The sequence below is a fragment of the Agelaius tricolor genome, unplaced genomic scaffold (assembly GCF_023055355.1).
Source record: "Agelaius tricolor isolate 1412-34295 unplaced genomic scaffold, bAgeTri1.0.p SCAF_36, whole genome shotgun sequence".
In the NCBI taxonomy this organism is placed as follows: Eukaryota; Metazoa; Chordata; class Aves; order Passeriformes; family Icteridae; genus Agelaius; species Agelaius tricolor.
The window spans coordinates 4,338,289-4,364,966 of record NW_027269296.1 but is presented as its reverse complement, the minus strand read 5'-3'; the positions used below and the strand labels follow the sequence as shown (position 1 = coordinate 4,364,966).

General features: G+C 40.8%; 1 protein-coding gene across 2 annotated transcripts in view; it reads right to left on the bottom strand.

The window, feature by feature from the left end:
• Positions 1-728: 728 nt before the first annotated feature.
• Positions 729-26,678, bottom strand: part of KDM1A (lysine demethylase 1A) — a 28,260-nt gene continuing 2,310 nt past the window's right edge. The window contains exons 2-20 of one of the 2 annotated variants that reach the window (XM_071453389.1): positions 25,772-25,937; positions 20,987-21,046; positions 17,188-17,321; positions 15,492-15,570; positions 14,384-14,476; positions 13,570-13,676; positions 12,612-12,693; positions 11,076-11,170; positions 10,086-10,228; positions 9,526-9,616; positions 8,690-8,824; positions 7,492-7,565; positions 6,723-6,834; positions 6,218-6,350; positions 5,269-5,456; positions 4,804-4,918; positions 3,541-3,668; positions 3,140-3,286; positions 729-1,508 (exon numbers count right to left, since the gene is read on the bottom strand). In XM_071453389.1, coding sequence (XP_071309490.1) covers positions 1,323-1,508; positions 3,140-3,286; positions 3,541-3,668; positions 4,804-4,918; positions 5,269-5,456; positions 6,218-6,350; positions 6,723-6,834; positions 7,492-7,565; positions 8,690-8,824; positions 9,526-9,616; positions 10,086-10,228; positions 11,076-11,170; positions 12,612-12,693; positions 13,570-13,676; positions 14,384-14,476; positions 15,492-15,570; positions 17,188-17,321; positions 20,987-21,046; positions 25,772-25,937 — 2,268 coding nt within the window. In that variant the 3' untranslated portion in view covers positions 729-1,322. The remainder of the gene's footprint in view (positions 1,509-3,139; positions 3,287-3,540; positions 3,669-4,803; positions 4,919-5,268; positions 5,457-6,217; positions 6,351-6,722; positions 6,835-7,491; positions 7,566-8,689; positions 8,825-9,525; positions 9,617-10,085; positions 10,229-11,075; positions 11,171-12,611; positions 12,694-13,569; positions 13,677-14,383; positions 14,477-15,491; positions 15,571-17,187; positions 17,322-20,986; positions 21,047-25,771; positions 25,938-26,678) is intronic. The other variant, XM_071453390.1, reaches the window with a different exon arrangement.

Sequence of the window (26,678 nt, the reverse complement as noted above, 5' to 3'; positions counted from 1 at the left end):
AGTGCCCCTTGCTGGGGGTGCTGCTGCCCCTGGGAGAGGCACTGAGAGCAGAGTGGATGTTGTGTGTCTGTCTGTGTGTGCTGCAGCTGAGCACCTTGCACTTCTTTTTGTGCCTTGGTTGAGGCAGATCTCAGATGCCCATTCCAGGATGCATTTGAGGCAGGGATGGGGCATAGACAGCACAGCAAGCTGTACACAGCCATTGTCCCCTGAGGCTCCTGAGCTGGACATGGCACTGCTGGGAATGGCCTGTGCTGCTGAGGGGTCCCAGGAGCAGTGGGTGCTTGCCATGAGCCTGGTGTCACAGAGAGCAGGTGCACAAAGAGTTTCTCCAGATCTGCTGCAGGTTAAGGCAGGGGTCACAGCCAGACTGTCACTGTACCAGGAGTCAGCCCTGTGCCACAGCTCTCCAGGCAGAAAGATACAACCACAAAGGCATTACACCAATGTCCCTACATCAGACAGCAGCCCCAAAGCAGGGATTTCCAGGCTGGGGATGTCCTGTTGTTCCTCTCATCCCAGCTAGCACTGCCTGTTCTCCTGGTCCCTGTTAAGGTTAAAGGACAAGCACTGGCATTCCAGTCACATGCCCTGGGATGATCATTTCCATCTCCTTTGGGATGTTTAACACACCAGGAGCCATTCAGTGGTTCCATGTACTGCAGCAGGTGGTCAGCAGTACAGCACCAGGCTGTTCTACACACAGAGTTCACCTCAGGACACTGGAACACAGTTCAGCACCTTTTCTTTTGTTGGAAGTATTTAATAAATCAGTATGCTTAGCATACTCAGTGATAGCAGGTTACTCTACAGCAGGATGCAGGTGGTGTAGCAGCCAATGGATCACTTTGGAGAGCTGTGATTTGCTACCGTAGGCAAACAAGTTGCCCCAAATTCTTGAATGCCAGACAGGAATAGAATTGGTCAAAAATATTACTCTTCAAAACAAAGCCATAAAAAAACCACAAAGAAATTTACATACATTCTACACTAAGCTAGTATTCGTAGCAACCAGCTTCTAGAGGCCCTTGTGCAAGTACCAAATTGTAAATACACACATAGGTAGAAAAAACCCCCAAACACCCTAAAAATCCCTCCAACTATTTTGTCTTCCAAGAAGCATCTGCAGAGTCAAAGTCCCTGACCAGCTTTGCAGTAAAGGATTCAGTTTACAAACAGCCCCAAGAGGCTGCCAAGCCAAAGCTCCTGTAAGGCCATTCTCAGACAAGGCTCGTCCAGCGACTCGGGCTCCTCTCGGGAGACGCTGCACAAACTCCTCCAGGCTCCGCTCCAGGCTCCTCTTCTGGCCCTGCAGAGCCCCCTCACATGCTGGCAGCCTGCTGGGGGGGCACTGCGGGCGTGGGCTGCCGGGGCAGGGTGTACATGGCCCCCAGGAACTGGTCGGCGATGCGGCCGGCCTCGCGCAGCCCGCTCAGCAGCGCGCCGTGCACCGTGGCCGGGTAGTTGCGGATGGTGTGCTCGCCCGCGAAGAACAAACGAGGGATGGGCTGGGGAAAACACAGCAGGGCTCAATCAGCTGGCAGCAGATGCTGCAGGAAATGGTGCTGAAAGGTGTTCAAGGGGCTCTAATCACAGCACAATCTCTGTTAGTGTGAAGGTGGCGCATGCAGGATAGGTCATATTGAACCTATTACAAATGACCAAGAAAATAAAGCTCTACTTGATAAACGGGGTTTGTAACTGTGACTCTACAGCCAAAGGTGTTCAGGAAGAATTTGATAAACAGGGTTTGTAACTGTGACTCTACAGCCAAAGGTGTTCAGGAAGAATTTGATAAACAGGGTTTGTAACTGTAACTCTACAGCCAAAGGTGTTCAGGAAGAATTTGATAAACAGTGTTTGTAACTGTGACTCTACAGCCAAAGGTGTTCAGGAAGAACACTTTGTAATCCTGGAACATGAACTCTAATTCTTTCCTTTATTCCTAAGCTGGAGCCTGCTAGTTTTGGTCACATCCCACAGTAGATGCTAAGGAGAATGCATTTTCATGGGGGCACTGGCATTGTGCCAGAGTCAAACCATGACAGTAAGCAAACAAAAAAAATTCATTTAAATCAGCAGTTTCTCTTTAAACTGAGCCCTTAAACAACTGCTCAGAGAATCATACAAAGTGGGAGAAAAAGAAATGCTCATATAATATGAATTCTAGTTCTTTCCTTTATTCCTAAGCTGGAGCCTGCTTTTTCTGGTCACATCTCACAGCAGACACTAAGGAGAATGTATTTTCATGGGGGCACTGGCATTGTGCCAGAGTCAAACCATGACAGTAAGCAAACAAAAACTTAAAAAAATTCATTTAAATCAGCAGTTTCTCTTTAAACTGAGCCCTTAAACAACTGCTCACAGAATCATACAAAGTGGGAGAAAAAGAAATGCTCATATAATATATTGAGCAATCTAATCCTGGAATATGAACTCTAGTTCTTTCCTTTATTCCTAAGCTGGAGCCTGCTTTGCTCTATTTCTGGTCACATCCCACAGCAGACACCAGGGAGGAGAATGTATTTTCATGGGGGCCCTGGCATTGTGCCAGCATCAAACCATGACACACAGTAAACAAAAAAAAAAACTTAAAAAATTCATTTAAATCAGCAGTTTCTCTTTAAACTGAGACCTTAAACAACTACCCACAGAATCATAAGAAGTGGGAGAAAAAGAAATGTTCATATCTTATATTCTGCAGGGAGTCATTTTAATCATAGCTGTGTGTATTAATGACTTGTATCATTAGAACAAGAACTCAAATAAAGCCAAAGCCACACAGCCTTTCCTGGCAGTGCTTTCAAACTTAATTCTCTCAATCTGGAGATGACCCCTGCCTTCATTGTGTTGCCCCCCTTATTCAGAAGAGACCTTTTGATACCTGTTCTTCTCACTCTGGCCTTCACCCTCTTTCAGATCACTACAACTCACCTAAAGATGGTAATGGACAATAAAAATATGGAGTACAAAACACAGGTATAATATGAAATACTCTTTTCAGACATAACCAAACTGGCTTTCTGAATAAAAATGCTCTTTTTTTTAGCAAACAAATGACATCAAACCTGCGATAAGAGAATGAATGAAAAAAATTAATTCATTTTGTTCTGAGCTTTTTCTAAAAATAATTTCTCACCTGTGGAGCACCTGGAATGGCTGGTCCTGGAGTGATTGGCTGAGCCATCAGATCATAGTCATTTCCAGAGGAGCCAGCAGCCACATAGGAGTAGGATCCCCGGGCCCAGGGGTCAGCACGCCAGCGGGACACCACGGTCTCCTTGGGCTGAGACAAGACAGGAGCTTCAGTGCTTGGCAAAGTGCAAATTCTACACTTTGAGACAAATACAAACAGTGCAAATTGCAACAACACAAGGGACAAAGTCCTTGGGCTGATGGTGGTGGTGAGCTGCACGTTTATATTCTAGGAGAACACAGACTAAGGTGAATTTTTGATGGCAATTCCTTAAGTCTTTCCAAAATATCACCAGACCTTGCTGCATGTGCAGTGTTCCCCAGTGCACCCTTCCCTCCACTGACCTGGGGCACAGCACTGCTGCCAAAGATGCCTTTGAGGATGGCCAGGCACCGACCCACAATGACATCATCACTGATGTTCTCCATGATCCCTGCTGCTTCTCCTGCCACCAAGGCCAACAGAATGGGTGCTGGAGGGGGGTAGGAGAGAAAAAAGAACAATTGGATTAATGAAATTGAATATTTTGATCAGACAAGTTGGACTTGGATAGAAATGGATCTGCAGTTAAGGGACAAAGTTAGAGGCTAAACAAGTCCAATGAAATAGTCCCAAATTTTCCACCAAATATGGTCCTATCAGTACTATTAGAAAATTAGGACTACCAATAGTAGTAATAGTATTACTATTATTAGTAGTCCTAAATTTTCCACCATTTTTCAATACAACAAAAAGAAAATGAATTGTTATATGGCAAGGTACTATTTAGAATTATCAGGAGAATTTATTTATTAAAAACCTAAATAAAAACATCAGGAATGATGTTTCAGTGTTTCATAATCTAATCTAATCACATTAACTGAAATGGTAATTGTTGGTTTTGATTTCAGTCATCTGACTTGTGCTTCAACATGAGGTTTTACTGTGTTTCTGTTTCATTTCTACCTTCTTTGCCTTCTTCATGAGAAGGAAGGCTTAGAATGCAGCATGTGAAGCCAATTTGTACATGACATGATCTTTCCATCTAAACCAAAACCACGACCCTGCTTGCTAACTCCATAATAGAGCCATCACAAAGCCACAAAGGCCACATGAACAGCCTTGCTATCCAAGGCTCATTACTTGCATTTCTCCAGTAAAATCTTACCAAAGATTTTAATAATTCTATAGCCTAGAAAGGTGCTTTCCTTGCACAGCAATTTTTTCCAGTTAACAGAGAAACCTGTCCTGCTCATGTCAGAAAACCCACTGGTCATCTGCTAAACAAGTAACTGATTTAATAATGCTCCTCATACACATCTTTGCTTTTAGTCTGGTCAGTGGCTGTACCAAAACCAGTACAATTACTGCAGAGATCTCCTGACAATCTAACCCTAACCCTAAACCAAAACTACTCATGCCAAGTCCTGCTGTGGTAGTGATGTAATTTAACAGGTACAGCCTGGAACTGTCTGCAGTCAGTGCTGTTCTCTGCTTCCATTTGTCTTTCTAAAAATACTTTTTATCATAGCCACATATGAACACTAACAGCATTTTAAAAGTGTTTTTTTCTAGATCTGAAACTACACAATAAGACACTGCCAAAAGCAGACTTGCACCACAGCTACCTTTGTACAGGTTCCAAAAGAGGAAAAGTTCTCCTCTGCTGGCAGTAGTGCTCCCAACATGGCCAAACAAATTGACACTGGGATCCCAGAAGACACGATCAAAACACAACACAACCTGGAGAGAAAGAGCATAAACAGTGGGGAAGAATGGAGGGAAGAACAGAAATAAAGACAATTGCACTCATTAATGTTCATCACTGGACAGGCCATGAAAGGGAAATGTGTGAATACAGAGAGGTGTAAGCCTGCAACTGCCTTCCCCAGGTGAGTGTGCTCTCCATTTCCTGCTTCACAAGTTCCATATCACATCTACTCCTGCAAGTTCCTCAGACAGTTTTCCTCACCAAACCCCAGCTGTGCAAAGGGCATCCTTGCTCTCCCCCCCCAGCAGCCACATTGCACCCACATTCCAGATTCTCTCTCTGCCAGCCTCTGCTCTGCTGCAGCTCCCCAGGGACCATGTACCTTGTTGAGGTTGCCAAAGCCCATCCTCTGCACTGCTGAAGTTTTCCACTCTGGAAGAGGTGGCACAAACTGAACTGCTGGGGGCTGCTGCTTCAGCACTCCCAGGGGCAGAGTGCACAGCACAGCATCACACTTGTAAATGAAGGTCTGGCTAGTGGATCTGGTGTTTACAGCTATCACTTCACAGCCTGAAAAGGGGAGAAAAAACACTTTAATAGGCCATGAAGCAAGAGAATTGGATTACAAATGAAAGAAATTACCATAACCACATCAGGAAGTATTTTGTTTATGGAGACAGCTTTACAATAACTGCACTAAATTTGTAGACAAGTTGTTACTGGCCATTTAACTCTATTCCAGGAAATACAATTAAGGTAGCATCTGAAAATGGCCTTACTGGGATAAGCCTAAAGGTTGCATCTGAAAATGGCCTTACTGGGATAAGCCTAAAGGTTCATCCAGGGCAGTAAATATTATTTAAATATATCCATAAATAAACAAGTAGAGAGTGTTCCTCTCATTACATTGCTCTCCCAGCTGACAGTTTCCCAAGCACAATGTTTTGAAGAACAACAAACAGATGCATTCCTTCCATTACATTCATTTATACTTCTAATACCAGGCCCTGTGGCACCAAGCCTTAAGCAGGCCCAGACCTCTTACTCCAAATGCTTCAATCAATGAAGAAAATAAATAAGAGAATAAATGTGAACCATCAGTAAATCCAACTGAAAAACACTGTGTCAAATGAGACTCAGAAATAATCAAAAAACCATTCAAGATTAATAAACCTCTAGCAACTACTTACACAGTCCCAATAAGAAATGTGGCTGTTTATCTAACCCCAAACATGCCATGGGAAGGGTTTTACAAGATCAGTGCTCACAAGTGCTTCCAGGCCATTGAAATCTGCTTTCTGTGCCCCAGAGCAGCCTCTGGGGGTCGGTACCTGAGGCCGTGTAGCGAACCTGTCGAACTGCTGTGTTCAATTTAATGTCCAAGCCTTCTGCCAAGGCCACTGGCACACAGGAGTAGCCATTCCTCACTGTCAAGTGGCTGCCTGTGAATTCAAAGTCATCATCCTAAAAAAAAGAGGCATAAAAAGCATGCAGTCACATAATCAAGTCCTCTAAGTCAGTAGAAAATCATCAACTCTACAAAATGGCAAAAAATATTTCAAAAGTTTTTTTAAAGATTGAAACAAATGTGGAATTATTTCTGATTATTTATCAAGTAATACATGGAAACTTTAAGCAGAGAGTACTGTTAGAGATTGCTTTGGCACTAACAAAAAGCTGTCTGGAATTTCACCATTGAATAATAATCCCATAAGAATTCAGTACTGTACAAAAGCAGGTCCTTAACAGTTAGAAACTCTAAATATTGACAAAATTTAATGAGAATGAAATAAACACAGTTCAGGTTTTTATGAATTGCTGAGTACTGTTACCTACCTGGTCCCAGTGCTTCAGTGACAGTGTAGACAGGGGTGTAGCATTAGCAAATTCCAGGTTTGCAAAATGCCAGTCAAGTATTTGCCTGTCTCTTGATGACAAATAAACATCACTAGAAAAAACAAATATAACACAAAGACATTTAGTTTGTTAGCACAGGACACTGTAAATGCATTGCTTCTGAAAATTTCTTCCCAAGTCATTTTTTACTCTCTCCTTAGTCCAGAAATAAAAATATTAAAAAACAAAACAGATTTTCTTTCAAATATCTGGACCTCTCTCATGAAAGCTGACTATCAAAACCCAGCAAATTCAGGTTTTTAGGACTGAATTAATGTAAAATACTCAAAGGGAAGCTAAAAACTTCAGAAATAAAAAAGGTTACATAAATAATGGCTTGAGTTGCATGCATAAGGACAAGAAGAAAAAGCTTAGTAAAATTGCACAGAACAATAATATTCCACCAATAGAAGTAGGATTGTGGCTATCATTACTGACAGGTTTTTAAAACCTCAATTGCCTTTTGGGATCAGGCCCTGATTACAGCCAGGATTTCTACAGAATCACCCTCTCAGAACCACCTTTTCTGTTTAGGTTACCTCTAAAAATGAGGAAATCTGAGTTCTAAAGCTGAGGGAACTCCAACTCCATGATTGTGCCTTTGTAACCTCCTGAGTTCCCATAACACCAAACCATTTTTGAAATTCAGGGAAAAGGAAGGAAAAGAACTGCTTTCCTAAGGGTTTATCCTTTTACTTTCTCTCTTTACCTTGGTGGATTGGCTTCAAGTTCCTGTAATTTCTCTTCCAGCTTTCCTTGTGTTTCTGCCAATTCATCATACTCCTATAAAGATTAAAAGCTAACATTAAACCAGTTTACATGTAAAAGAGCTTGAAGGCATCATGTAGCATCAGACTGGACCTGGTCTCAAGAGAAATCACCAGAAAAATCACTTCATGGGTTTAGTGGAAGCTAAATCAAGTTTGTTCCTTTTTTCAACATTTAATCCAGCATATTTTGCTTTTCTGCTCTTTGGATACACAGAGCTCTGTGTCAGTCACACTGCAGAAAACATTAGTTTGGTGATATTTCAGGAATTGAAACACTCAGAACTGAAGGAGGGTCCATTACACTGTTGATATTTTAAGGGTTCCTCTGGTTCTGAGAGCTTCATATTCCACAAGCTATTTCTTCTATTCTCCTTTCTCTTAAAAGTTCATAGTTAATATAGAACATGAAGATTTCCAAAGCTGAATGAATCATAGTTAAAAACCAAAGATGTGATCTAATTCAAGCTTTTATGGTTTCCTTTTTAAGGCACATCTCTACATCAAGATACTCCCAGAGAGGGGAATTAACTCTGCTTGTCAAGACAGAGCTCTGTACATGATAATCTTTAGATAAAAGAAGTTTTTTAGTCAAGAAACCACCTTTATTTATCTTAGAGAAAAGTCATCTCTATTCAAATGTAGATTTTATTTCCGGACTATTTTTTAAATTATTATATTATAACATATATTATACTATACTATATTAGACTATATTATATGATATCAAATTGTAATATATAATATAATATATGATATTTATTATTGTGAAATCCAGCTGTATTAAAGACCAAATCTGAGAAAAATTCATCCTCAGAACATTACAAGCTGTCTGACATGAGCCAGCACTTACCTAAAACTGAGCTTTAGTATTCCCCAGCTAAAGGGACTCAAAGCAGGTCAGTGTTAGAACCCTGAATTATTGTAAATCACATTCCCTTGAAAGCACTGGATCACAGTGAGAGATGTGGAAACATTTACATTGGCTACTTTTATCTCCTGAACAATGTGGCTAATTGGTTCATTTTTGGCTAATTGGTTCATTTTTGGCTAATTGGTTCATTTTTGGCTAATTGGTTCATTTTTGGCTGCTGAAGCCCTGAGAAAACACGGACACCCTGCATGTGTGTGATGCTTCACCTTGCAAAGGGCAGTCAGATCTCTGTGCTTGCTTTTCACAAGGAACTCTGCTGTGATATCCCGAGGTGGCTTCACTTCTGATGCCTCCTTATACTGCTGATGGAGCTCTTTGATCTTCTCTTTTAAATTCACCATCTTTCAAGATAGAGCAGGGAAAAGAAAAAAGAAAGAAAGGGGGAAAAAAAGTCAGAAGGCAGATTTCAACAAGTTACTGTGTAAACTGGATATTTACCTCTACCTGTGCCATTAGAGCAAAGAGATTTCCTGATTTTGGCAGGTGTCACTTATGCATTCAATTCTACCTCCAAAGAGCCACAGTAAATACCATCAACCCTAAACAGCATGGCTGAAACCCAACTTCATTGACTTCTCACTATGTTGCAAGTAATTTGAGAGCAGTCCAAAAGCATTTTTAATTTGAGAAGCATAGAAAAGTTAGAACATCATTTACCACAAGCAAAAATAATAGAAGTTGCCCTAAACTACTGTTTCTGTACTACAAATCAGATGTGTAGTGAAGACAGGAAACATTTTTAAATAGCCCCCAAAAGCCTCAGGCAGTATCAGCATATCCAAAGGAAGCTATCAAACATCACAGTTTATTTGTCTGTCCTCTTCCTTTCTTTTCCCACATTCTGTTTTATGGTTTTCTGCCCAATCAAGCAGGTGACACCTTTGTCCTAACAAGGCTTCTATGTAAGTCTTAAGCAAAGACAAACTTTAAGAACAGCATTAATAGCAATTTTCTGATATTTTTCTTTGGACATTTTTGTATATTTTGCCATTTTCTGAGGAACACAATGCTTATCATCTTGTTCTAAATGCCATCATCTGACCTTGTTAAGAAGATCTTTCAATTCCTCCTGTGTTTTCACAATTTTTTTCCAGTGCTCAATCTGCTCATCCTTCACATGTTTCTCCTGCAATCTGGAAAAGGTGAGAAGCAATTGTCAGCTCAACAAAAAATCCTTGTGTTAATGAGAAAACTTATTATCACAATCTAATTAGTGGAATGCAATAAAACCCCGTGTTGTAGGATATTTTAGTAAATACTTGTGTGGCAATTGGAAAATAATTGGAAGTTTCTGTAAATAAGGGACACATGACTTTACATGATAGTAAAATGTGAGTGTGAAGTTACTTTCTGCTATTAAAGGCCATTATAATTGTCATTAGATTATAAATAGTGTTAGTGCACTGTGTGGACACCAATCACACTGAGCCACCCCAGCAATGATTTTTAGGAGTTTTAAGAAGAGAGGTTTGCTCCTTTAACCACCTGTGACAGTAAATATTAAGAGGTAATGCTTACATCTAGGAGCACCACAATTGTTTGAGGGATCTTGGAAATTCATCCACAAAATAGGAAGGTTTACCAAAAAGAGAAGTCACTCACTGTATGACAACCTCCAGAGCCTGCCCCAGGGAGACAGGTTTATTATTGAGAACATTAAAATCCAGCTGATGGCTGAGATAGGATGTGGCTTCCAGCAGACGATTAAATTCTTGTTCCACCATTTCATCTTTCTCCTTGGGAACCTAGGAGACAAAAGAACAAGCATTGTTCTTAACTCATTCATAAATAATGCAGCTGCTGAGAATTGCCCTTGGAAAAAAATAATTTAATAGCCTCAAGTGTCTCAAATGGTCAGACACCAAGGTGTGTACAAGACAATGTCACACTTGGGCAGGATGGGCACAAGAGCAGCTGTCAAAGCACAATGACAACAAACTCCTCTGGCAGGAGAAAACCAAAGTGCCTTAAGGGCTGATGAGATTTCCAAACTGGAAAGGAAGGGGTGTTCATCACAGCTGCAGAAGTTTGCCAGGAGACTCTGATGGTAGGATGGCTCTACACAATCCCAGGGCTTTAGAAGGCCTGGCATGGCTCAGTGGGGTAGACAGACAGTAATTTATCCTCTGGGATGGGCACTGTGAGTAGGAACTGCCAATCCAGCTTTTCTAGGGTGATGGTGGAAACACTGCAGGACACAGATGGAATGGTGGATTTGACTGTACTGATGATACTCAGTTCAATGCTGAGTGCTGCAGTGTGAAAATACCTGTTGTTACATGATGAGAGCTCAAGTGCTGGAAAGAGCAAACCTCACATCTGTTAAACCACTCACAGGTTAAACAAAGGTGAGAAACTTGGCTTCCACAAAACCTCTGAAATGCAAAGGTAAAAACTCATGTGGAAAGAGCAGGTTTTAGAAGAATCTGTGCAGTATGCTACAATATAACTAAAATGCCTAAAAAGGGGGACACAGTATTTCCTTCTTCCCTCTCTGGAAGCCATCTCATGCTAGACCAACAGCCTGGTAACAAACATAATTGAGACATTACTTCTTTTTGAAAAGGTTCATGGAAACAGTATCTGACTTACAGCTTGTCCATTTGCTTCATAAAGGGGACATTTTTGTTTGATCTTTGCCAATTCCATATTTACTTGTTTGCTGACCACAGCCATGGGATTTCCTCCTGGAAAAGATTTTATATAGTTAACAGAGACTCCTGTAAAATCTGTCTGCAATTAAACAAAAACTCCACAGTTAAAGCAATTTCAGAGACTAAACCACCAATTCCAGTGACCTAGTGTAACCCTGCCAAAGGTCTGCACTTCACAGGGATTCCTGCAATGAGGACATGGAAAAAAACCACATTTCTGCTTGCAGGATCTGCAGGGCTCCTGAGAGGGACTCCTTGTCAGAAGCAGCATTGATGTGACAAGGGGGAATGGGTACAAACTGAAAGAGGGGAAATTGAAGCTGGATTATTAGGAAGAAGTTCTTGAAGCTGGATTATTAGGAAGAAGTTCTTGAAGCTGGATTATTAGGAAGAAGTTCTTTAGCTGGATTATTAGGAAGAAGTTCTTTAAACTGGATTATTAGGAAGGAGTTCTTGAAGCTGGATTATTAGGAAGAAGTTCTTGAAGCTGGATTATTAGGAAGGAGTTCTTGAAGCTGGATTATTAGGAAGAAGTTCTTGAAGCTGGATTATTAGGAAGAAGTTCTTGAAGCTGCATTATTAGGAAGGAGTTCTTTAGCTGGATTATTAGGAAGGAGTTCTTTCCTCTGAGGCTGGTGAGACACTGGATCAGGCTGCTCAAGGAGGCTGTGGGTGCCCCAGCCCTGGCAGTGTTCAAGGCCAGGTTGAACAAGGCCTTGAGCAACCTGGTCTAGGGGAAGGGTCCCTGTCCATGGCAAGGGTGACTGGGTCTAGATGATCTTTAAGGTCCCTTCCAACCCTTAAGATTCCATGATTTTATGAGTTAAACATAAAAATATTACAGCCCTTCAATAGGCAAACTGAAATCTGTTTTTCCATGACTGTGCAAGTTCACTTCTTTGGAACCAGGTTCTGTATGCAATTTAATAAGATTGATCATGAGACAGACACCAAATTCAGGCTGTCAGTACAACCAGGGGTTTATTACAGGTTTTACAGTATTTTATCATTTCACTACATTGCTGAAGGATATTCCACACTAAACACTTGCTCATCTTCTTAGCAGGGTAGCCATGCCAATAACTGATGCCATCCCATGAAACAGTAATAAATAGGAAGAAATGTGCCTTGTTTGCCATTATTTTTACAACTATTTTTGAAATCATGTGGAGAAAGCACTTTTGGGGTTTCAACCCTGAAGAAGGGCTTCCTCTTTAGAATGTCTCTCCATTTCCCCATCTCCCTTGTTTTCCCATGTAAACTGAAAGAATACATTCTGTCATTTAGGGTCTCTCCCCTCATAACAGCTTTGCTATTTAAGAAAACACTACCTGCTAAAAGGCTGAATGAGAACAGACACTTTGAAAGAGTTTAATTATTTTGGCCATGAAAGAAAACAGCATTAAGATTTCACATTTCTAGCATCTTGCCTCACAGTTTTCCTCCCCTGTCTTTTTGATTTTGAAAAACTCACCAAGTCCTGTCACCACCATTGCCCCCAGATCAGCAACGTAATTCCCTTTGCGAAAGGTGGCAACTCTTCCTCCTACTCGGTCCTGTGGAAAGCACAAGATATTTACAGTTACATTCAGTAAGAAATCCACTGAAATATAATCACTGAAACATCTACAAAACATGGTGCAAATATTCTCTTCACTGAGGGTTTGATAAACAGAATGTACACTTTCCCAAAAACCTCTGCAAATGAACTCCAGCATAATTAATTTGCCTAAGTTAAGGAATAAAATGCTTAAGTAGAATTTAAAAAAGGAGAAGGAAAGAAAAAAGGGAAGAAATAGAAAAAAATATGCCTAATTTGATTTGGGCATATTTCACTATTTCTACAGTAGGATCCACTGTGATTGCAAAGCCAATCCCTTCACTGTCCATGCACAAATTTAGTTATGTACTAGGTTTCCTCCTCCCCCTTATGCCTAAAGATTTTTAGCTTTTTTATCTATTTTTAATATATTTTTTCATATATTTCATATATTTTCATATATTTTGTAACTTTGTAGACTGTCAATACACAGAGTACTTTTCCTGCCCTCACCCACAGTTTAACAAACTCTTAATAATACACTCCTGAAATTCTGTTTAGTCTTCCCTTTAGCCTGGCATTCTGGCCTTGCATTCTGCTTTCTGATGAAAAACCCATTTCTAATGATGCAAGAAGGTTGTTTTAAGCTGTTTCTGGTGTAGGCACACAACACTAGCACCTGACCCTCCCCAGCTGTGAGAAAGCAGAAGCTCCCAGCAAGGACAGACCCACTCAGCTCCTGGTGAGAAGGTTCAGTAGCAGCAATTCCTCCTGACTGCCTGGATCACCCCACAGAGACCCCAGGAATGCTGCTGGGACACTGCCCTGGGCTAGTAATGAACAGGGTTACTGGTTAAGTGGTAATAAAATAAAATAGCACAGAAATTCATACTCTGGCTTCCAGAACTGTGACATCCATTCCAAAACTCTGCAACTGGCGAGCTGCTGCCAAGCCAGAGACTCCAGAACCAATAATGATCACCTTTCCTGTCTTCTTGGCTAAAGAAAGAGAAAAATCAGCTACAGTAGTCCTTTGGATGTGCAGTACTAAATTGCAAACAGTCTTATGAGAGATATCAAGAACAAAAAGCAGTTTTCTTCTCATGAGTAGTTCTGACAGAATAATTCTTTAACCAAAAGAAAACTGAAGTAATTCTGAATGTCATGCTGAGAAAGAGACAAGGAAAATACACAAGCAGTAAATCTGGAACAACAAGAAAATAGGAGAAAAAATGCTTCCAGACAAGTGTGTGAAGAAGAATGCAATTCATATTAATTATGGGGGACAAAGTATCATAGTTTGATTTCTTTCTGCCCAAGAAGAATAAAACTTTAAAGTTTTAAAACTTAAAAGTTCACTTGCAAAATTCCAGAATCACATAAGTATGTAACAGATCTAAGTACAATATTGTGTTTCTGACTTTAGATACTCAAATGAGAAACCAAAATAACTCATTAAAAAGTGACAGTCACTGAATTATCTACAGAAGATTTGCCAACAATTTTTCCTCTCAAAGTGATTTACATAAATCCATGGTTTCTCTATGCCAAAATAAAACACATTAACATCAACAGCCAGATGGCCTTCCAGCCTTTTTTAAATTTTCTTAGCACTGCAGTTCTAAAAAAGAACACTCAAACTGTCCTAAGAAATGATGGAACAATAAAACAAAACTTCAGCTAGAAACAATGTTCAAGTCTCTCACTTGGAAGGGGTTTGACTCTTTTGTAGATGCCAAAGTTGATCAGCCCATGGCGCTCCAGGTAGCTGTGAACCCTGTGAACCAGCACGGTGTCACCTACAGGAATGCAGAAATGTTCAGAATGAAAGGAAAGCAGAAATGTTCAGAATGATTCTGTGTGTTCAGCAGCACATACATACTGAGCAATATTCACAGTGACCTGATTCCTGTCACCTAGAGGAATGCAGAAATGTTCAGAATGATTCTGTGTGTTCAGCAGCACATACATACTGAGCAATATTCACAGTGACCTGGTCAAGTCCCACCAAACACATCCTGCCCTACAGCTCTGCTGCCCCTCTGACCCACTCACCTTCCTGAGGAGGCCTGAGCTCACTCCATGCTCTACTGCAGCTTTGAGTCCTGCCTGAAAAGCTGCACAGGACATCAGGTGCTTCTTTTAATCCAGTGCAAAGAACACCTTTTCTGAAACTGATTGCAAAATCCCAAGATCATGACACAGAACTGTGATGAGATTGGCCAGTATTATGCCAATACTTACTGCAGCACTGAATTCTCATTTTTATTTTTAAAATCACAAGAACTCACTATTTTGCAATCCTTGACAGGATATTTGCATTCATTTCAGCACTATTTTCTTCTTCAATTATATTTTTTATGGTTACCCTCCACCTTTTGCCAGTTTATTGGGATCTTGTCTGAGAAGTGTTGAATGGTCTCCATTTGCAAGCAGTAACTCCTCACTCTTTTACTGCCTTCTTGCACCACATCCAGTCTGTTTAAATCTTAAAAAAACCTCCCAAAACCCATATGATTAATAACATTTTACAGCTGAAACCCCACCAAGAAGCTGTAGCAAACCTTAAAAGCTGCACATGAATTAACCCTACTGTACCAATCCATCTTTTTAGCAACTTTTATCAATCCTGCTAGTGATATTTCTTTACCAGGCAATGAACTCTACTAAATCTGAACCAATACCCCAGTCTGTACATGACCACTCATGGAGCTCCATTAACAAAGGACTGAAGCAGCTTTTCCTCAAACAAAAGTGAAAGAAAACAGCAATGATACACCCAGTAGGATTTTGGCAATTAAAAACTTGACTTACTATTATAAGGTGCTTCTAATTGTTGGATAGTTGCTTCAAATGTCAGCTGAATCTTTGGGTTATCCAACCAGAGCTGCAGCTGGATTGAAACAAAACAATACAACAAATCACATTAAGCAATACAAAAAGAGGTGTTTTCCAGGCCCATGTTTGCTATCAAATACTGTCAGGACATGAAACCCCCTAATGAATTAAATTTTGGCAGGAATACCCAAGCCACACTGAACTTCACCTTCCAGTGTCCCTTCAGGTGCAATACAGTCTGCTGGAAATTCTCACACCATTTCAAATAAGTGGAAATGCACCAAGGTAGCACCAAGATGTGTGTGGCTGGCAAAGTCAGCCAGCATTGTTATTTTGGAATCAGATTTCATGTTTCCATAAAAGCTACAGCAGTACTGATCATGTTATAAGGTTTATTTATCTCCAATATTTAATGATCCAATCCATCTTCACGAATATGAGACACAACCATGGACATACACAAAAAAGCACATTTGCAGGACATTTACAGTTCAAAAACTGAGTATGTTAGTAGGTCAATTCAGACTAGAAAAGAACTGTTTTCCCAACAGAACTCCTACTTTGTAGCACAGAGGCAAGACTAAATCAATAATTTTACTGTTCCATGCCTAGGTCTAGGTCATACATAGCACTTCCACTCCACTTTGCATTCCTTAATCAGTAATTTATTTGGGTATTTCTCTAGAGTTGCATTACTGAGCTTCACAGTTCCTCACAGATACCAAATTAAAGTGGAAACCCTACAACTATTATGAATAGGAATGGTTAAGAAATATTTTCCTTCCAATTTGGGAGGCTATTTGAGGCAAATGGCTGATTAAGAGGCTGCACAGTGCAGTTTGCAGCTCTGCTGAGCACTGGGCTCATAGCAGCTGTCCCACAGTCTCTGCCATTCTTTCTGGATGAGTTCCTCTCACAAACCTTCCTCAACCAGGATTCCTGCTCAGGAATGTTGCTCTGTAGTGAATAAGGCCCAGCAGTGCTGCTTTTCCCTGCAAATATCTCTCTGCAGTAATTTCTTAGTTTCAGTGGAAGGCTCCTCTGCTTCCAATACATTTGTATAAGGATGGATTACTCACTGTTCATTTTGTGCAAATTGTTTTCCAAACTTTTTGCATGCTCTGGCCTGTTTTTACACATCTCATGACTTCCCAGAAGTTACAACTATAGTTAGAGGAAAACATTAGGAATAGCAGAAGTCATGCTATTCCACACATAAATTTTAAATAACTTAAACTTATTAAGCACTTGGGTGTTAACATGGTCAATGCCCCATGATGTTTCTTGGTCATCTTCAGTCTGTGAAAAAACTAAGTGGTGAATAAGGTGTTTTGTCTCTTAACTGTGGTAACACAGCAATTTTCAAAATAGTTCTTGCTTTCCCACTGTAGTTTTTCTAGCATTACTTCAGTTTTCCAAAATACTCTTTTCAAAATACAGGAGAAAGCCTTGATCCCTGCTTTGGATGCTGTAAATACACTACAGATTCTTTATGCTGTTCACAGCACAGAACTGGACAGTACATTTCTTAACAACTTAAGAGGATGCCAGAAATGAAACCCCACTGTCTCAAAACCAAAAATTCAACTAGATATGCTAACTGCCAAAAACTCTTTGCAAGGTACACCAATTCCCTGCCCCTTTTTCAGCAATATTTTTACACCAAACTTACGGTGCGGTTCCTGATGTACAGAAACACCTTCTGAGTCTGCTGGGGCCCACTGATGATATCAGGGAAGCAGGCAGCTTCTTGGGATGTCATACGGTCATGAGGAAGTCTGCTCTGGAAAGCTGCACCCTCCACACCTACAATAAAAAGACAAGTAGTGAACAGGCACTGCAAAGGAACACTGCCCTTCCCAGCCTGGAGATGATCCCAATTCCATGGGATGCTTTTTTAGTTATTTCTGCAAGATGTACAGGTTTCAAAGTCAACAGTTCTTTGAGTTACAGGTATCTGGAGATAATGGAAAAGCTGTACTACAGGGGGGATAAAACAAACAAGCAAACAAAAGCCCCCCCCCAAAAAAACAAAGTCTAAAAAAGAAGTGGGGAAGGGGCACATATCAATACATTATATATAATACACACACACATATATGTTTTATTGTTCACACATATAACTAATTTTAGGTGCTGTCCTTAATTTGTGTGGTTTCCAGTTTCTAACAGAACCAGAAAACTGTTTTAGAACCTATTCAAAGCCAAAGTATCTGTAAAATACAAGCACAGCATCTACCTCCCCCTCTCACCTGCTTCTCAAAGTTGAATTTGCCCTGACCTTCTCCAGGTAAAGGAACCCACCCTAAAATCTCATTTTGCATCTCTGATATATTTACAGCAGGCAGTGCAATGGAATACAATCACACTTATGCATTTCCTGTGCTCCCTACAAATAACAGATTTCCTACTGCTCTTTCTAAATGCTCCACATGTAAAAGACCTGATGCTGAACCCATCCAGGAGAGCTTTTCTCTATGGAAAGCCTTTATTCATACAGGAACTGCACTTCCAGCAATCCTCACACTGACAGTGATGTAGCTGCATTTCTGTACCCTGCTTTCCTCAGCCTCTGTTATGTTGTACAACAGAAAAAGTGACAAACTAAGACACAGCTGCATCCAGTGCTACAGCACAAGTGCAGAAAGCAAATCCTGCAGGCAAAGTGAGCAAAACAAAGCACTGAGATGTGAAATACAGCAAGAAAAATATAAATCTCCCATGTCCTAGAAGTGACTTTGATCAGGACAGAGGACAGGGCATTCAATCTAGAAAGATAATTGCCAATACATCCCAGGGGCAAAAACCCCCCCAGGTAACACAGGATGATTAAAATCACTTGCTGAAACTGGAATTGCTGAAAAGATTACAGTAAATAGCAAAGTAAATATAAGCTTGCAGTGTGTTACACTAACCAGGACAACTGTTTAAGAGTCTGAAGTTCATGTACAGCAGTACATGTTACTGTACCAGGGAGAGGAGTTCCCTGCATTTGATTCTGGTGCCACCATACACCCCCCTTTAACTTCCAAGCATTTTTACTTCCCAAAGGTGCTGAAAAAAAAAAATGAAGGAAGGAGATGGTTGTGAAACTAACAAAAAAACCAAACCAAACCAAAATAACTCCCAAAACAAACCAACCAAAAATAAGCACACAAAACACCCAACCAAACAAATAAAACCCACAACCCCCCCCCAAAAAAAACAAACCCAAAAAAACCAACCAAAAAAAAAAACCCAAAACCAAAAATTCACTCTCAAGTAAAGATCAAAAGATCTGTGTGATGACTCAAGATAAAGAAAACTATAATCATCTACAGAAATTTTACAACAAGAAGAAATTAGTAAGAGAAGCTACAGAGCATTGCAAGTAAAATAAAATTAACCATAGGAGAAGTTGAGGAGGAACACCAACAATGTTTTCTGCACTAATATTGAGCTGTGGAATAGAAACCCATAGCTCCACTATGACTTCATTTCTCCAGCAACAGCCACTGCCCAGCCCTGCTGCTGTCCTTCCATCTACCACTGGCCCAAGTGTGCCAACACCTGTGCAGGAATGCACATGCTCAACTCTGAATTCTGTAAAACTGGAAATCAAACCAGTTACCAGTTCTCTGATGCTTTATTAATGCTAACAATCTTAATTAAGGCTCTAGATGCTCAATGTTAGCAAAAAGCTCAGCAGCACAATTTTCCCAGACCTAAAATGCTGAACCTGACTCTTCAGGTTTGTGCTAAGAGAATTGTGCTTCTCCAGGTACCTGCTAAAAAGTCCTGTAGTCATCAAACAGCAGCAAACTCTCAGATGTGTGGGTTTAAGGCAACTTGGCAGTGTCTGGAAAAGCTTTGGGATTTATTTCTTCAAACTGAGCAGACAGAGATCATGGTGCTACCGATAGTTTGGAAAAGAACTCCCAAAGGGGCTGAGTTGGGGGGACTTTTAAGGCCAAATACCTATCATGGCAATAACCCAAACTTTAAAACTAGAATAACAGAGTAGCTCCAGATGTGCACAGGTATTCAGGGGGAAAAAAAAAAAGCTAATAAAACAACCCACAAGAGTGTTTTATACAAGAATTTAGGAAAAGCATAGCTAGTAATAGCAAAGGTAGCATTTTTATTTGGCCAACCACTGGAAGATCTTCTAAGAACTAAATGTCCTTGAATTTACTTCTGCAACTACACAGCTCAAGTCTTAATGGATTTGGATTTCAGGCTGACTAAATCCCATTTTACACCCTTACTGCTTGTATTTCATGAAAGCTACACATTACAGGGATTACAAAACTACATGTTTCTCTTTGGAATGGTTCTGCCTAGACTGGGTTATCAGCTCCTTTTCACACACATTTGCACACACACACTTGGCAATTCCTGACATTTAGCACTAGCAACCAATTGGCTGAAGTTTTGAGTCTATCCTTGCCCACAGAAGAAATCCTGAGGGATGCTGCTCATTTCAAGACTTACTGAAACATCTGCAGATGAACAAACTGAATGAAAGGATTCTGGCTGTCGAATTGGACAGTTGTTAGAGAATACTCTCAGCATGTAATACAAAATGCAAAATATGCAGAATTTCCAATCAGCCAATGCCTGCCTAAAAATGAAATAGGCAAGGCACCCTTAAGCCCATGAGCCACAACAGTCAGCAGCTCCATGCAAGAGGTAACACCCATAACAGTATTTGGCTCCCTTACTTACAACAGCAAAGGATGCACTCTCAGATGAGTATCTTCAAGTTCTATTTGCTTCAAAAAGAGCAACTTGGAGGTACAGAATAGGTTCAGGAGCCTTTGACTCTTGTCTAAAACCCTAATCCTGAAGTGAGAGCAAAAGCAGCAGAGTTGGAGGAAGATTTTAAGTAGCACTCCAAGTACTTAGGAGTAAAGACACCAATCCTGTGAAGGAAGCAGTGAGTGAGTACTGCCAGCAGCAGTACCAAGGCCAAATGGCAAATGCAATCCACAATCCAGTCCAGTGAGCAGCACACTATGGATCTGCCCAGCTGACAATCTCCTGGGCTAAGTGCTGGCACAGAGGTCAAACACAAACCCTTTCAAAAGACAAAAAGAAAGGAGCAAAAAGGTACTCTGTGCTATGCTTCTTCAGCAGATTAGAAAAATGGGTACACTGTTCTAAAGCTCTCTGTGTCAGTCTAGGTGGTACAGCCTGGCTAGGTAAGAACCAGCTTATTTTCTGTTTAAACTCCTCTGAACATGGAGAGGAGTGGAGGGATGAGAGATCGGCCTGAGGCATTTCAGCACAGGTTAGCTAGCAGCCTTTTCCACAGCTGTTACAGCCCTCAACTGCAATCTGAGCACCCCACACTCTTTAAACAGGTGGGAACACAACTCCTGCACCTCCTGCTAGGATGGGGACAACCATACCCATGCGCACTCGCAAGCATCAATCCCTAACCTGGCGGCTCTTGCTACTCAGTGGCAAGCATCAAACGCCACCCTCACCTGATGCTTGGCCGTCTCCATACCCTCCAGAACTGTCGTCTTGAAGTCCTCCTGCTTGCCCTGTGGAAGGAAAGAGGAGAACTCAGGGACCTTACTCCATAAATTAAACCATACTGGACATAAAGGCCCGGCAGTTGGCGTTTTAGGTATTAAATTTCACCAACTAACTAAACCCGTTTTTCTGAGAATCCCATTTTCTGGAATCTAGGTTCAGGGCACCAAAAAATTATGTTCTAAAGTGTTATCCAGGTTACTGGAACGCTTTACATCAGATTTTATGGGAAATAAAGAAGTACACCATATGTAGCATTCCTGGTGGCTAAATACTTATGATCTGGCAGATGGATACCATCAGATTCTATGGACCTCAAACCCTAAGAATTTGATCATCTTGCCTTGGTGTTCCCAGGTCTCCCCATATCCCAAGGAGATAGTTTAAAGCATTTTGAAAAGCCTCTTATGTTCAAAACTAGGAGACCCTATTTTTTCCCCCATAAGCCCTTCCTTTAAGCTTGATGCCAGAACAATTCTTGAAAGGCTCAGACCACTTCTTTGGCTTCACCCTTGATACACCATCAGTGTTCTAAGACACCAAGATTGTCTTGGAAGCCAAATGCATATCATACCATTGATCAGTGATGTGATCAATACCCAGCACTGAAAGACATCAGTCTTCCAACATTCCCAGCAGTGGAAACATGAGGAAAGGCTAAACACATCTGAAGAAATCTCAGAATTACCTTAACCTGCATCTAAGTCCTAAACAGGACTGCAACACAAGCAGGAACAGAGCATGTTGAGAAGAGAGATGGGTCCAGCTGCAGTGTCTGCAGGAACAAAGCCATTCCACACCTCACACACTGCTCACTTCACAGGAGGCACTGGCCCTGATGTGAGCTCATGAGAAACATCCTCCCATCTACCACAAGCCTGCCTGAAATCCCATCACCTGCAGAGCTCAGGAAGCCATGGACACCCCAGAGATGGCCCAGAGCTGTTCAGCTCCTGCTCTACCAAGGTCCTTCAAACCACACACTTCAACAGGCATCAAAACCAACATGCACTGAAACACACTGCAAAGGGCACTGGAATGGAACAGCTGCTTCCTAGAGCACAACTGCTCAGGTGTAACCTTCAAACAGGCAAGAGCAAGGTCTAACCTGAGGCTAAACACACAATTGTTAATATTTGGAGTCTGGGTGGACAATTTTGCCAGAATGAAACTTAAGGCTCTTAAGGGACACAGTAACTGAGAAGAATTTAATCTGAACTACAGATTTAACCCCTAAAGTGAGACACAGAAAGTTAAACAAATGTTTCCATACTGTGCTAAACTGGATTAAATAGAATGTCACAACATTAAGCACCTACAAATAAAACAAAATAGGAACTGAAACAAGACAGACATTGTCCCTCAGTACAGCAGAGGAGCCATAGTTAGTACTTGTATAGAATCAGTCTGCCAGCAGGGAAATATAAAAACTCAAGAGAGACTGTGACAAATAATTGTATTTTGAAAGGCCTCACAAGTTATGATTCTGTGAATAAATGTATCTGCAACAGCAAGGTGTAATTCTTTACCTGATCTGCATTGCAAGTGCTTTATTTTGCAGGGAACACTTCAAGACTTATTTCCATTCTGGGAGAGACGAACACAATTGAAACATGAATATTTACAGTCAAGCATAGGCCATTAATTTGCAATAAGAGTTTCACCTGTGCCTTCCATAAATTAAGAAATTAAATAGACTCTGACTTCAGTCTCTGGCACTCATAATCCCTGAATTAACACTGACAATGAGCAGAGGGGAAAAATTGCTCTCAGCTTACTTACAGAAAGAAATTAGAATCTTCCTCTTCTCATCACTATTACTGATTGCTTGGACACCATTCTAAAAATGCTCCTCAGTCTGAGCAGAGGAGTGTGGAAACAAGGCCTGCTAGTGAAGATTGCCTCTCCTTCCCTGGAAGAAAGGCTCCAGCTGAACAGGAACGAGCAGCAAGCAAACCACTGGTCCCTGCTAGCATCAAACTGCTGCAGCTGAACAGAACATGTGGGAGAGAGCAGAATCTGCCCCAAGCCCCAAGGCAATAACAGACCATGAGCTGAAGAGCAATGAGGGAGAAGGTCCAGAGGGGAATCTGCTTCAAATAATTATCCACTGTCTCAAAATTAACAATAGCTGCACATGAGTATCACAGAGCACTGAATTTATTTAGGAAAGCAGACAAGTCAGACAAAATAAAGAGACAAAGCACCACTATTTTGACTATTCCATTGATCTTAATTTTGATCATATTCCTTGGAAAACAGCACCTAAAAATACCACAAAGTGAGAATACTGACAACACTAAAAGGCCAGGAGCTAGTTAAAGAAAATTTTCTGAAGTTCTAAAAATGAAAATCCAATTCAGTGAGGAAAAACAAATCCAAAACAAACCAGAAGAAGTGAGCTGCTTGATTCTAAAAGGGACACTGGCAAACAAGAACACAAATGTCATCAGTCAGCACTGAAAGGGAGTTTGGAAGCTTTCTGCCATTAGACAATATTCCTCAAGTAGAAAAAGGAGAGATACTCTAAGAAAATTCTCTTAACCATGAAATACTGTCACACCTTTTAAAACTGCTCTGCAATAGCATGCAGTGTATCTTGCAAATCCACCCTGCAATAGCCAGGACACCTGGAATTCCCCACAGCTGAACACATGCATGGAACCTGCTGTCACCTGAGTGTGACATTTAATATTCCCCTTCCCTGTAAGCTGTGGGGACAGCCTAATGAAATACCAGACACTAGCACCAGGACATTTTTAAGCTGCACAATCAGGCTTTTCAGCTCAAAAGCTGTAATGTGACAACTTTATACTTCTACTGCATTACCTGCATTTTTGCAGGCTTTAAACACAGAATTTTTTTAAGGTCTGCAATGAGAATAAATTAAAAGTAATACCCAGGCTAACTAACGTTTCCCTAGATTTTCAGTATGTAATCCTCCACTAGTGTTACTGTCCAATTCAGTATTTCTTATTGAACACTTTACTTTTTCCTTCAAATTTACAGAGAGAGAAAACCTCAATTATAAACACTGCTTTTATATACAGCAGACTCCATGCTGCCTCCTCCTACTAAAGGGTGGCAGAATTAGAATTTTCAATGCACTTTTAACAGCCAGCATGAGATGACCTGATGTTCTTGACACCTACATTAATAAAGACAAAAATAGAGAGATCCAGAAACACATATAGTCTCAGAAACCTTTAAAATTACAGCAAGACTGGCTGTGGAATGACAGCTTGAAATCTATCTTCTTTCTACTTTATTGCTTCATGCATATTCACAGAATTTCTAGGAATAGAAAAATGATATGATGACCTGAAATCTACTCATTTCTAGGCAGCTAGATACAGCCTGTTTGAAAATTGACTGTCCTTAGATGGCTAAATACAGGGTTTGTAAAATAACTGTGCAGCAGGCTGCTGTGTGTATAGAACAGCATGATCAGCACTGCTCATCTTCCATGCTCCTTCCTTCATAGGACAAAACCTGCTCCTCTGTACCTCACTGATTATGCCTCCAACTGATTTCAATAATCATTCTTAGAGGCCCAAAATGGAATCTGAGAGAAATAACAAAGTATATTAATATTAGATCTCAAGGATTAAATACAATATCTAAGCTAAATTAAATAGTAAGTTTAAAATATTTGCTCAATTACAAATATTAAAATTCCATTTTTGCTACATCAGCTACAACTGGGGTGGCAGGATTTTTATCATTTTAAGTATTTCAGTCAAGCATATGAGCTACAGTATTCCTGTATCAAAGCAGGAGCCAACAGCTGCAACAAGGAGAGGTTATAATGGCAAATCATAAGAGATAAAACACACCCACAGCTTTTAATATTGTTCCTGTCACTGAAGGTAGGTATCCCCAAGCCAACATCAGCCCTGTGTTCTCAAACCTGCCAGCCAGAAAGAAAATTGAGATCACTGAAGACTAACAGTGACTCACATTAGTGATGAACCTGCAAAGGTTCAGCTGCTACATTCCAGCTCTTGTCTAACACATTATCTCATGAAATCTTTGACTCTGAACTCTGCAGAAGCATCACCTTCTAGCAGCTGAGTGAGACCAACAGAGCTCACTCATGGTGGCAGCTGTAAACACAATGGAGGTAAAGGATAGGGTACAGCTACCACCACAAACTTCAAAAGCTGCCTCCTGAACAAGACTGACCAAAAAACATCTCAGTGTAAAGTGAAGCTCTCTCTAAGCTAATAAGGGAAGCACTGAATACTGAAATTTAATGCTGAGATTTAAACAACAGTATCCAGCCAGAATTTAAGATTAGAGTCATAGTTTAAAGCCACAGGAATCACAGTAGTTTAAATCTGTTCTGCATAACAAACCCCCCATAAACCCAACCTCTTTTCTCTCTGAGGAATAAATGAATGTTCATACCCAAGCAGGTGTGGCAGCAAAGAGCCAGAGAGGCTATTCTGGTCAATAAACTTCCAAAGACAAGTCTGTAAGGATCATGAGAATCTAGCACAGGAGGTTTGCCTTCATTTGGAATTACATTAATGCACATTCCTATCTTTATCAGGCTGTTCTGCATTTCTCCCCTCCTTCCACATATGGGGCCAGCAAATAAAACACAGTAGAACAATTATTCAAAACCAGATTGAAACCAGACATGGGATTCATGATGCCACACCCAGCCCTACCTAATTTCTGTTAACAAATCAGGTAAATGCTTTCAGAGAAGGTCTCTCTGTACTCACCAGAGGGCTCCTCTGGCTCACTTTCATTCTCTTCTTCTGCAGGAGCTGGTGGAGGTGGTGGGGGCAGTTTTTTCTCTTTCTCAGCTTTAGCATTTCTCTCTTCTTCAGAGTAATACTCATCTTCTGACAGGTTTGCAAGACTCTCATCCATCTCTCTATACTCGACCTGTGAAAAGCACAACAGAACATAAACACACTGAAGATGCCTGTAAGTCAGGCTGCTAACAAATAATGCTGCAAATAACAAAATTGCTTACAGTGTAAAGAAAAGGCTTGAGTTACCTTATGCAGACTCTTATTGCAGATACCATGTTGTAAAATGCAACAAAGCTTAACAAGTTCCAAATGTTTTTGCCTCCACCTAAAAAAAAATCTTCAGCACCCTGCAGTAGGAGCTTTCATCAAGCCCAGTTTATTTGTGTTATATTATCATTTAACCACTCTGGGTTTCTTCCCTGCCAAGGGATGAAAAGCAGCCTCTGTGTCCACTCCATGTGTTCAAACCTGAATTTCATCTGCTAAGCACAGATGACCAGAAGCACACACGAGATTTCCTGCAGAAATCCCATCTGTGCCCTGTATGGTCTCCTGCTTACTGGGAATCCTGTCCTGGTACAGAGGCTCAGAGCTGCTTCCTCTCCAGAATGATCACACTTGTGGCTCAACACTAGAAACACCCCTTCCCCTCATCCCCCCCAGTCTTTATTGCCATAAATGTCTTGTTCTGTTACTGCTCTCCAGTAAAAAGAAATAAAATTAGCAGCCAAGAAGACTCACTTGAACTTGAAGGAACCCCCAGAAATGGCCTGGGAGGGCTGCATCTCCTACTGCTTGGTCAACCAAGCTTTAATCCAAAGTGAGAAAATTCTGTACACTGCAAATGAATTTCCCTACTGATTGGGAAAGA